The sequence below is a fragment of the Rhincodon typus genome, chromosome 12, assembly GCF_021869965.1.
Source record: "Rhincodon typus isolate 14 chromosome 12, sRhiTyp1.1, whole genome shotgun sequence".
Lineage (NCBI taxonomy): Eukaryota > Metazoa > Chordata > Chondrichthyes > Orectolobiformes > Rhincodontidae > Rhincodon > Rhincodon typus.
In genome coordinates this window covers 59,447,361-59,460,138 of record NC_063343.1, presented here as the reverse complement: position 1 = coordinate 59,460,138, position 12,778 = coordinate 59,447,361, and the positions used below count along the sequence as shown (strand labels likewise).

Sequence of the window (12,778 nt, the reverse complement as noted above, 5' to 3'; positions counted from 1 at the left end):
TGTCGTAGGTCTGTGCCTCAACAAACCCTCTAGGACTCACATCGAGTTCAATAGCTTTAGAGTCTGATTCCATCTTTCCATGATTTTTTTACACACCCCACACCTACTCCTGTTATAACAGGAGTTGTTTTCAGTACAGCTCACCCATTCTCTCTTACTCTTAGCTCTTATTATTATTTATTCAGTTTTCCTTCTGTCCTGGCCTGCTATCCATAAGCTCCTTACTTACCTACCTCTTTCATATGTCTCTCTCTCTGGGCTACATTTCTTCACTCACACAACCCCAAACCTCATCTTCTGCATAAATACCACATTCTCTTAGCTGCTGACAGTACTAGTGAAGAGTCACCAGACTCAAAATGTTAACTCTGCTTTCTTCCAGATTCTGCCAGACCTGCTGGGTTTTGCCATCAATTTCTGTTTTAGTTTCAGATCTTGAGGATCTGAAGTTCTTTGTTTTATACTATTGAGGGAAATGTTGGTTGCTTTGTGTTGACATCACTAAAAGACTGAGGAGTACAGATGCTGTGTTAGTAATGGCATTAACCTTGGTGATATCGCCTCTCTTTTTTAGCTGAGATTTTCACACACTTACAAATGAAAAAAACAGAATGTTGAAATTGGAGAAAAGACATTCCTGAAATCCAGATTCATGCTGATATCATAAATTTAATTACACTGAAATTTATTGACACCGTTACAAACAAGGACAAGCTCCAATAAAAGTACAATCTGCAATAATTAATTAGCATAACAGAACCATTAGAGTAATTTTGATCCCTCCTTTAACCTGCAAATTAAAAAGCCACTATCCAAGCACACCAAGTAAAATTACTGTATATAAATACAGAACGTGAAAATAAGATAACAGGCTCCCATGGCTCCAAATCACCTTTATTGGTCTTTTGCACCATTTTCAACGTATGAGCCAACATTGTACACTGAAGGTGCAGCCACCAATGGTGGAGAAATTTGAAATCAAACAAGTTTTTTTTTAAATTAAGGCATCATTTGACTGGAAATGATGGTGACAGGGACTTGACTTTCAATCACTTCCAGTTCAGGTGAGGGCTGCATTGAGATTCTAAATGCTGATACAAAAGCAAAGTACTGTTTACTCCATGATTCTGATGATCCAACTAATTACATTTTCTTTTTCAAAAAAGAAGTTGCTGTAAAAGCTTAGCAGGTCTGGCAGCCTCTGCGAAGACAAATCAGAGTTAACATTTCAGGTTGATGTTTCATTTCTGAGGAAGGGTCTCCGGACCTGAAAGGTCACCGGTTCAATTCCAGCTCAAAGGAGTCTCACCTTCCTTTGGGGCGGCACGGTGGCTCAGTGGTTAGCACAGCTGCCTCACAGCACCCCGGACCTGGGTTTGATTCCACCCTCGAATGACTGTGTGGAGTTTGCACATTCTCCCTATGTCTGCATGGGTTCCCTCTGGGTGCTCCTGTTTCCTCCACAGTCCAAAGATGTGCAGGTTAGGTGTATTGGCCAAGCTAAATTGCCCATTGTGACCAGGGATGTTTAGGTTAGATATGAGAAATGCAGGAGTAGGGAAATGGATCTGGGTGGGGTGCTCTTTGGAGGGGCGATGCAAATTTGTTGGGCCAAATGGGGTGTTTCCACACTGTAGGGATTCTGTTAACTCTGATTTCTCTGCACAGATGGTGCCAGGCCTGCTGAGCTTTTCCAGCAATTTCTGTTTTTGTTTCTGATTTACAGCATCCACAGTTCTATTTGGTTTTTATGTTTTCTTTAGCATGGAAAACAGTTGATGTCAATGGATTCTGGCATTGTAAGCTTAATGTCACATTTAGGATTTTGGTAAATTTCCCTGCACGAACTCCACTCCATTACCCCACACCATTTTATATACATTTGCAAGTACTAATTTGTCATTTATGAACCCAACTTCATAACGGATCCAAATCTTCCAGAAAATGTTTAACTGAATCTTCCATCCTAGCTGTCCCTCTCCGTTTTACACTCATGGGCGCGGGCGTCATCAGCCTTCTCAGGCTCATCCCCCACGTATTGTTTACAGCAGATTCCTGTTTACGGCTTGGGCTTGGCTCACAAGCTTTTTCCTCGTGTCTCTAGGTGTGATATATACACCACATTCAGGTCTGCCTCCAGATCCCCGCTGCTCGAACCTAATCCATCATGATGATCCTTCCTGGCGGGGTAGGGTGGGGGTGGGCAGTGTCGGTTCGTACACTTCCAACTGATCGCCCGCCCGCCCTCCTCCCTCCCTTAAATAAATGGAGAAGAGAAGGATCAGAGTGGAGGGATATAGCGATCTCTTTCAGTCCGCCCCCGGACGTGGTGGGGAATGAGAATCTGGCTTAACTGGTTTGAGGAAAAATAAACGGCGAAGGGTGCTACCTAATTTCTGCCGCATCCCCCACCCGCACCCCTCCCCCGATCGCAGTTCGACTGGTACCATACCGGGCGTTTGAGTTTTTAATTGTCCAGATTTGCTTCAGACTGAGGCGTCACTCCCCAGTGGGAGATCTGAAACCCAGGCTCGATCTCAGCGGTTAAACAGAGGCCCGTGGGTCCTTTCTCCCACTCCCCAGTCCGAATATCTCCATCCGCCCAAAGCCCGCCGTTATTGTCTGCAGACTCACACCCTTCACTCACCGGCATCTTGATCGTCGCCGCGGGCCTCGAGAGCACATTCAAATTTGAATCCAACCGTCGCCACCACCACCGCCGCCGCCCCTGCACGAGTACCCCCTCCTGCTCACCCCAAAGGGCTCGAGCCTAACCACCCCCGAGCTTCCCCTTCGACGCCGCTCTGCGCATGCTCATTGTCCAGCGACACGCACACGGTCCGCCCTCCATACTTGATGGACGGCCCGCATTGGCCAATCGGTGTCGAATGGCTTGGGACTGCGGCGGGAATGGGGCGGGGCTCTCCGCGCCGCCACCAATCAGAATGGAAGATGGCGCGCGTCTGGTTTCCATGGACACCGCTGACAGACAGACAGGAAACGAGCCGCAGAACTAACAATGGCCCAGAAGAAGAAAGAAGAGGAAGAGGGAGATTTGTGTGGGTACTGAGTGGGTAAAACACGATGAATCCGCATACATATATTTTTTAATTGTATAACTTTATGAAGGACGGTGGGGGATGGAACACTTTCCATTTCAACCACCAGCTTACAGCTGCACATATTGTAATCGTCCGTGCCTGTGGTTTCTCTGACTAAGATTTGCGAATATGGCTTTATGCCAGCAAGAGTGAAACTGCTGAAACTCATTTCAAATTAAACACAAGCAGTAGGCTGATAGGATTTCCTCTCCTTGACACTGGGGTAGATTTGAATCCTAGTGGCCACACATAACAGGCAAGACAACCGACCTGCCCATTTCAACCAATGGTATATTTCGTGCCAGATTTGTCAAATCATTTTAATTACTGATTACATTATTTTAAATGAAATTTAGTATTTTATGTTAAATGCTTTCAAACGTAGTATGATCTCTTAAGATGATAATTCTATACTCAATAAAAGATCACATCCATTAATCTTAAATTGAGTTCTAAAAGAAAGCAAGGAAACCGCTAATTAGAATTGTTAAGAAAAAGATTTCACCAGTAGCAAAAAAGTGCATCCATGGTTAAAAAAAACTGTGAATTTATTGACAAGAGTATAAAAGAAAACTTGCAAAAATTAATAAGACCTGGCTTGTTCAAGTCTGGAAAAAGAAAGACAGTAACAGTTGGAAAACAGAGGTAACCCTTGAAGGGTCTAGGCCCGAAACGTCAGCCTTCCTGCTCCTATGATGCTGCTTGGCCTGCTGTGTTCATCCAGCTCTACACCTTGTTATCTCAGATTCTCCAGCATCTGCAGTTCCTACTATCTCTGATACAATTTTAACCCCACTGCGAAGCCATTTCTGATGAAGGGTCTAGGCCCGAAACGTCAGCCTTCCTGCTCCTATGATGCTGCTTGGCCTGCTGTGTTCATCCAGCTCTACACTTTGTTATCTCAGATTCTCCAGCATCTGCAGTTCCTACTATCTCTGATACAGTTGGAAAACAGTTGGTCCCTTCAAGGATGAGACATAAGAACTAAAACTGTGAAAGATAGGAATGGTACAGTCGTTGAAAAGATTTTTTTGTATCTGCAGTCAGAATAGAAGAGAGTAAAAGCACCTAAGAATAGTAGAAAGGCAGGGTAAAAGGAAGGAATTTAAACCAATTACAATCTCTACAGAAAAGGTATTAGAAAGCTAGTGGGACTCAGGCTGACAAGTGCCCTGGACCTGATGGTTTGCATCAGGGTTTTAAAACCTGAGGGTTTTAAAGGAAGTGGATGAGGAAATTGTGAGTGCATTGATTGCAACATTTAAATATGCCCTAGATTCTGCAAAAGTCCCAGCAAATTGGAAAACCACAAATGTAATGTTATTCAAGAAAGGTAGAAGTCAAAAAGCAAGATAATAAAGACTAAAATTAATTTAACATCTATCCTCAGTAGAAATACTAGAATCCAGTATTAAACAGGTACTAGAAGCACATTTAGATCACAGTACAATGAGATGGAGTCATCATGGCTTTTAAGGGTATTTTGTATTTGACAAATTTATTAGAGTTTTTCTTTGCAGATGTAACAAGCAGAGATAAAGGTTAACCAGTGGATGTGGTGTATTTGAATTTCCAAAAGGCATTTAACAATGTGCCACATTACTGTTCTTAGACAAAGAAATTATCATTTCAACGTTGATCATGATGTTCTACTGGGTTTCCAGTTCAATTGGTTCAGTTATTCTGATAGATGTGGTTGTGCAGAGCTAATTTCCACATATAGAGTTACCTCCATTCACATGTGGATTTCTCTCAGGGCCAAGCACCTTTGTAGAACCTGGCTTATCACTTCTAAAGAAAGACGGCAAAGTTAGATTCTGCAAGGAATTTTTCTTCTTGATGTTAGTGGGTGTTCCAGTTACTGTAACAAAGCACACAATCTTATAAGTTAATGTCTTGCAGGGAAGGAAATCTGCCATCCTTACCTGATCTGATCCGGCTGAGATACATTCAAGACCCACAGCAATAAGGTTGACTCTTAACTGTCCTCTTAAATGGCCTAGCAAGCAACTGTCTCGACCTACAGACTATGTGTGACATCAGTAGAATGGGTGGTGTTCAATATGGGTGGAGTGTGAGCATTAATTCCTTCTGCTACATTATCTTCTGAAACACATATGTCATTCAGTTCCATTGTTAAACACTACCAAGGTCTCCAGTTTGTGACCTTAGATATTTTTTCAGTCTCTCCAATGATTTGGTATTTAGCATCTGAAGGGATAAATGTCAATGCATCCATTGACACATATAAACGTGCATATTTGACTTTCAATTTTCATCAAATTGTTCATTCAAATTTACTATATAATAGTACTAGCTCTTCAGTACCTCCTGAGTCTGATCATCTGTCAGCTTATGGACCAGTGGAATAACCTTAAGCAAATTCAATCCTGTCATTATACAATACATGCAAGCGCATTTCCAGCAGGGATTGTTGAAAGTAAAGAGAAATCATGGATTAATTTTCTCCTTCCATACTGAGGAAAACTGAAACCAATTGCAACCCAATTCTATCCAGGTTGAAAACAACTTCCAGCCTTAATACAGATCAAGAAAGGGGCCTGTGATCTTCTCGATTTATGTGGTATTTTGTTGTTAATTAATAAATTAATTTCATTTTTCAAAAAATCATTTTATGATTCTAATAAACAGAAGACAGAGAAGTTGTTCCTCCGTATGTTATGCTTACATGATGAGAAACATGGAATCCCAACAGTGTAGAAGCAGGCCAATTGGCCCATCAAATCCACACCGACCCTCTGAAGGGTATCCCCCCCCAATCCCTTCAACCCTGCACTTCCCATGGCCAATCCACCTAACTTGCATATTTTTGGACTGTGGGAGTAAACGGGAGAATGCAGAGGAAACTCACGCAGATACGGGCAGAATGTGAAAACTCCACACATTCACCGAGGGTATAATTGAAGCTGGGTCTGTGGTGCTGTGAGGCAGCAGTGCTAGCCACTGAGCCACTGTACTGCTCTGATTGAGTTAGTAGGTTTTTGTTCAATTATTAACAATCATTTAATTTTGTTTTTTGCACATGAAGATACCAGGCTACAATTTGCTGCAGCAGACTCACACAAACAACACTGTGGTGAAATCATTTTCTGTTATGTTGATTTAGGGATAAATATTGACCAGGACACTGGAGAAATCTCTTCTGATATAGTGTCATGGGATCATGTGGATTCACCATGGAGGGCAAATTAAACATCTTATCCAAAAGACAGCATATCATGGCCTATTAGCCTTGATTTTCATGCAGATGTAAATCTAGATTTAGAATTAGTTGTACATTTAGATGCAGAATTTCAGAATTACTTTTTTTGAAACCAAATCTTATTTCCAGTACTTTAGTACTAAATTCAAATAATGGGATTCTTTGCATTATTAATCAATGCCTCTGGATTACTCATCCAAATATATAACAACCGTAAACCACAATGACAAAGCAGATACTAAAACAGACAGTGCTGGAAACACTAGCAAGTCTAGCAGCCCTTATGGAAAGAGAAACAATTAATGTTTTAAGTCAAATATGACTTATTCAAAGTGGTTAAGAAGCATCATTGCTAATAGTAGTAACAACAATAATAATATCAATAAGGATACACAGGTAAAAAGTACTGTTTCATTAAGTACTTCAACACACAGAAATAAAGCCTGCTGAGACATGGAGGTTTAGGAGGTAAAAAACAGAGAGGTGTGATGCTACTTTCTTCAAATAAACATATTGTCAAGGAAAAGTAGTGGTGAATAGTGTCATACTTCACGTCATAACTTGAATTTGAATTAACAATGATTTTAGCCAAAACATTAAATCTTTTTTATTACCAGGGACCTGCTGGGTATTTCCAGCACTTTATCGTTATGATTTCCAGTATCTGCAGTACTTTGTTTTTATTTTAGTGACCATACTGAATTTATGTACAGAAAAGCTTGGACATTTTGTGCTGAATCATGCTGACAGTCAATAGAATTGAATTTACTGGATGAAAAACATTCACCCTCTAATTCATTGCAAAATATTCTGAAATATTGACATTTAGCAATATTTGGAGAAATTATATTGACCTCAAAAGTAAATCTGATTCTGCTGTTTGCTAACTTCTGGAATCTTGTAGAGTCTTTTACAGGTTCTGAACCGTCATGTAATCACTGACAAGATAGTTTTTTTGCTGTCTATTTATTTCAAAGCATCTTGCTGAATCAGCCCAATCCCTCTGAAAATCACACATTTCTAGAGTTATGAATAAATGGGGAAGTATTTCTCATGCTTTAGAGACCTTAGACGTTTTGTATTTGCAATATGAAGTCAACGTTCATCGAATAGCTGAGATTTGGCTACATGTCAGTGGGAAACCACACAGGTTTAGCTTCCCATCTGCACCAGGACTCTGATGTAGACTCAAATCTAGGTCATGAGGGAAAATATTCTCACATCTACATCAGTATAGATTTTTTGAACACAGATTTTACACTGATGGCTGCTGAGAACACAGAACGGCTTTAAAAGTTAGGTGTAGGGAACTGCCAAATGAGTCACAGATGTCTTATAATATTATGCAGTCCACATAATAATACACTCAGTAAAAAGAAATGGAAATACAACAGTATGCATTTTACTAAAAATTGCTGTTGTCCATGCTTTGAACACTTTGACCAGTTCATGTATTAAAAACATTTTACCCAAGACCTCTTGTCAGTGAAGCAAACAAAGGGACACAGATTCTGTTTGCAGTTCAGCTCAATTTTGTTAACAATATATTCCTTATTAAGAACACCACATGAGCATTTCCCAAACTCCCACAGTTAACTATTTATCTATCATCTGAGAAAGGATATTACCCGCAACGATCCATGTATTTGAGCTGGATTCTCCTTCCTCTCTGATGCAGGGCTGGTTCCCTTTCATGAAGGTGGGTATTGTAGCTGGGGGCAGGTCTTCTCTCTTACTCCAGTTGGTTGGAGCTCCACTGCTGGACCAGGTTGAGTCTTCGTTGATGGGGTGGCATCCAGTTCTGTGTTCTTACCCTTCCTTGTCCCTGACTTTCCACAATGTTATGTGGCTGTTGGCCAATGGGGTCATGAACTGGGTTCAATCATCCAATGAGGTCACACCAACACCATTCATTGTTGTAATGCGAGGAGGTGTAAAGTGCATATGTTCGGGCAGTCAAGATGCCAAAATAGCTGATTGATACTTTTCCAATACACAATCTTCAGACTGGTTGTTGCTGGTTCCCCTTGAACTATTCTAACCTTTTTGATGTTGGTTTCCACTCTCCTCTGTAATTAATAGCTACTGCCTACTGTTTAATTTAGTTTGGCCAATTTTCTGTCAGGCCTGATTTCTCTGGCTATGGGTCAGTTTAAAAATGCAATTTTGGACCCGTGGTCACTTGACCACAGTACAATTTTTAAAAATTGTTCAGGAAATCTGGGCTTTGTTGGCTGGGCCAGCATTTATTGCCCATTCCTATTTACCCTGGAGAATCTGGTAGTGTGCTACTTTCTTGAATTGCTGCAGTTCTTTTGGTGTAGTACACTCATTATCCTCTTGGAAGGTAGTTTCAGGATTTCAACCCAGTAACAATGAAGTAATGGAAATACTGAAGAAACAAAGGAATGGAGACCTCACCAGGTCAGAATGGTGAGTGGCTAGCTGAGGAACTTATAGTTGGTGATGTTCCTATGTAACTCTTGCCCATATCTGTCTAGACGGTAGTGGTTGTGGGTTGGAAGATGCTGGTTTAGGAGACTTGGTGAATTTCTGCAGTGTATCTTGTAGGTGGCACAAAGGCTGTTATAATGTGTTGATGGTGAAGAAAGTAAATGTTTGTGGTTGTAGTGCTAATCATGCAGGCTGCTTTGTCCCGGATGGTGTCAAATATTTTTTGTTTTGTTAGAGCTGCATCCATCCAAGCAAATGTGGAGTATTCCATCACAATCTTGACTTGTACCTTATAGATTGTGGACTGGCTTTGGGAAACAGGAGTTGAGTTACTCACTGCAGGATTCCTAATTTCTGACCTGCTAACGTAATACAATTATTTAAGTAGTCAGTCCAGTTCAGCTTCTCTTCAATGGTAACCACCAAATATTGATAGTGGGGGTTTCAGTAATGGTAATACTATTGAATGTCATGGGGCAATGGTAAGGTTCTAATTGAAGATGGTCATTGCTGGCACTTATGTATTCCGAATGTTACTTGCCACTTTCAAGCCCAAATCTGGATATTGTCTAGGTCTTACTGCATTTGGAGATGGATTCCTTTTGTGTTCTGAGGTATCATGAATCGACTGACTGTTGTGCAATCATTAGCAAAGGCCCCTCTTCTGACTTTATGAAAGAGGGAGGATCATTTATGAAGCAGCTGAAGATGATTGGGCTGAAGACACTACACTGAGGCACACTTGCAGTGATGTCCTGAAAGTGAGATGACTGACCTCCAACAGCCACAGCATCCTCTTTTGCATTAGGTATGACTTCAACAAGCGGAGAGTTTTCCACCAATTCCCACTAACACTAGTTTTGATCAATCCTTGATGCCACACATGGTCAAATGCTGCCTTGATGTCAAGGACACTGACTTTCACCTCAGCTCTGGAGTTAGCTTATTGTAATTGGTATAGTGGGTGTTTGCATGGTCCTGGAGTGATATATTTTCAACTCTCCTAGAAAAAAAAGATCTCTATTCTGTCATTGTTATCAGTAGACAATATGGAGCAGAGAATTATTTAATATGTATAATATTTACACATGATCTGACCATCTGAATAATAGTTTATGGAAGTGCAAGTGAATTGTAGCTTCCAGGTCACAATCGGGTTGACAATTTATCCTTCAGTGTTCCACTTATAACATCAAAGTATTCATCAGTTTCTTTTATCACCATTCATTAAGACCTGAATACAGCAAACCTATAGCAGCATAAACAATAATTAACTGAAACAATGTTTCAAATTTTACTTTTGACATTGTCTAATACTTTTTTTTAAATAATTCTGTGATTCCCTTGACAAAATATATAGTTTTTTTTTAAAGTTTAACCTATTTTCCATAATCCACCTGTTTAGGGATGTTATTACACATCTCTGGAGTAGGTGGGACTTTAACCTGGGGCTCTTGGTCCAAGGTTAGGAACACTGCCACTGTACCACAAGAGGGTCTGGCAAAATGCTCTTAAAGATTTGCATACAGTGACAAAGATAACCTAACTTCACACTTGTAAGGTTATTGCCATTCCAGAAATTGATAATTGCAATGATGTTATTATTTTATTACAACATACATTTCAAATTATTCTAAATGAAAACAAAAAATTACAATATTTTACTTCTGATCAATATATTTTCTGCTTACCAAATTCTCTTTCTGGCTTCATTTTCCAACTTATTTATAATTTTAATTTGAATTTTCTTCTGTCTTGTCAAACTTCTCATCTCCTACTAAGAGATGTTGATACTTCGGCTGGTGGTTCTCAAAACTTATTTGCAATACATTATACCAACTGCACCCCAAAAGTCACCACTGTAACCCTTATCACTAAGGGCAGAATTTTACGGTCACCAGCCAGCTCAGTTGAAGGCAGGAGGAGCTCATAAAATACAACACATGGCCAGCCTGCCTCCTATCACCTTTCCCCATTATGTCTCCCATTTTAAATGGTATTGTGGAGGTGTTGGATGGTCTGCTTGTCCATTATTGGCCACTTACGTACCTCAACCCTCCCTGCTGCTATGTTGCCCCTGGCTGGTGGAGGCCTGCACTAAGTAGGTTGCCCAGCAGCTTTAGCTGAAAACCATACTTTACATTTATGTAGAATGTGTGAGTTTACAGTCCATCTATTAATATCTGGTGGAGCTGCCCTTAATTTCTGAGGTGATTGCACCTCAGTATCTATGCTCCTGATCTTTGATCAACTATGGTAAATGGAGCAGAAAGACTAGGAGACCTCCTTGTGAGACTGTTCTGTGGCCTAGCCAAGATGACCATCAACAGGTTCAGCTAGCAACCAATCAACAAGAGTGTCATTTGGCCTCACTGCCTCTCTCTGTTCCACCACTAGATCCACAGTCAGGTACCCCTGGATAGAGAGAGAGATTTTTCTACCAACAAGCTCTTTTCTTATTCAGCTGTGGGATGTAGATGTCACTGTTTGGTCAGCATTTATTGCCCATCCCTAGCTGGCCTTGAGAATGTGGTAGTGAGCTGTCTTCTAGAATGGCTGTAGTCCATGTTCCATTAGTAATCCACTGGTGAGAGAATTCCAGGATTTTGACCCAGTGACAGTGAAGGAATGGTGAGATACTTCCAAAGCAGTGTGGTGAGCAGCTTGGAGGGGAGCCTGCAGGTGATGTTGTATCCATGTATCTGCTGTCCTTGTCTTTCTAGATGGAAGTGGTCAAGGAGTAGGAAATTGCTGTCGATGGATCTTCGGTGAATTTCTTTAATGCATCTTGCAGATAGTACACAGTGCTGCTACTGAGCAACAGTGCTAGATGGATGTTTGTGGATGTGGTGCCAATTAAGTGGCCTGTTTTGTCCTGGATGGTGTCAAGTTTCTTGGGTATTGTTGGAGCTGCATCCATCCAGGCAAGTGGCAAGTATTCCCAACTTGTGACTTGTAGATGGTGAACAGGCTTTGGGGAGTCGGCAGGTGAGTTACTTGCTTCAGTATTCATAGCTTTAAACCTGCTCTTGTAGCTACTGTATTTACATTTACTGCATGTCCAGTTGAGTTTCTGGTCAATGGTAACCCCCAGGTTGTTGATAGTGGGGAAATTCTGGGATGGTAATACCACTGAATGTCAAGGGGCGGTGGTTAGATTGTCTCTTATTGGAGGTGGTCATAATCTGACATTTTTGTGATGTGAATGCTACTGCTAGTTGTTAGCCCAAGCCTGGATTTATCCAGGTCTTGTTTCATTTGAAGATGGACAGCTTCAGTAGCTGATGAGTCATGAATGACACTGAATTTTGTGCAATCATCGGCAAATATCCCCAATGCTGACCTTACGATGGCGGGAAGGTTATTGATGAAGAAGCTAGAGATGGTTGGACCTAAGACGTTACCCCAAGGAACAGCTGCAGACATATCCTGGGGCTGAGCTCTCTGACCTCCAACAACATCAACCGTCTTCATATGTGCGAGGTTTGACTCCACCAGCAGAGAGTTTGCCCTCTGATTCCCATTGATTCCAGTTTTGCTAGGACTCCTTGATGTCACACGCAGTCAAATACAACCTTGATGGGCTCTTTCCATGACTACATATTTCCCCATTCATTCATTGGTATATATTTCCTCTTCCTTCATTCCCTGAACCCCTTCATCTCTGAGCTCTAACACGCCTTCCTGTCCTCACAGCAGGCTTAGACAATGCAACACCTGTGGTTTTACCTCATTCCTTTCACTGTCCAGTGCCACAAAATACTGCTTTGTGGAGAAATAAAAATTTGCCTGTGTTCTTTTCATTTTATTGTACGGTTTTCACTGTTCGTGATGCAGTAGGAAAACCATGTGTTGATAAGAGTGTAGAGATAGTAGGAACTGCAGATGCTGGAGAATCTGAGATAACATGATGTAGAGCTGGATGTACACAGCAGGCCAAGCAGCATCAGAGGAGCAGGAAGGCTGACGTTTCGGGCCTAGACCCTTCTTCAGAAATTCT

At 41.2% G+C, this 12,778-nt stretch overlaps 1 protein-coding gene across 1 annotated transcript in view; it reads right to left on the bottom strand.

The window, feature by feature from the left end:
* Positions 1–2,755, bottom strand: part of kif3a (kinesin family member 3A) — a 47,283-nt gene extending 44,528 nt beyond the window's left edge. Inside the window, exon 1 of the mRNA XM_020527697.2 lies at positions 2,648–2,755. Coding sequence (XP_020383286.1) covers positions 2,648–2,653 — 6 coding nt within the window. The 5' untranslated portion in view covers positions 2,654–2,755. The remainder of the gene's footprint in view (positions 1–2,647) is intronic.
* Between the last annotated feature and the right edge of the window lie 10,023 nt (positions 2,756–12,778).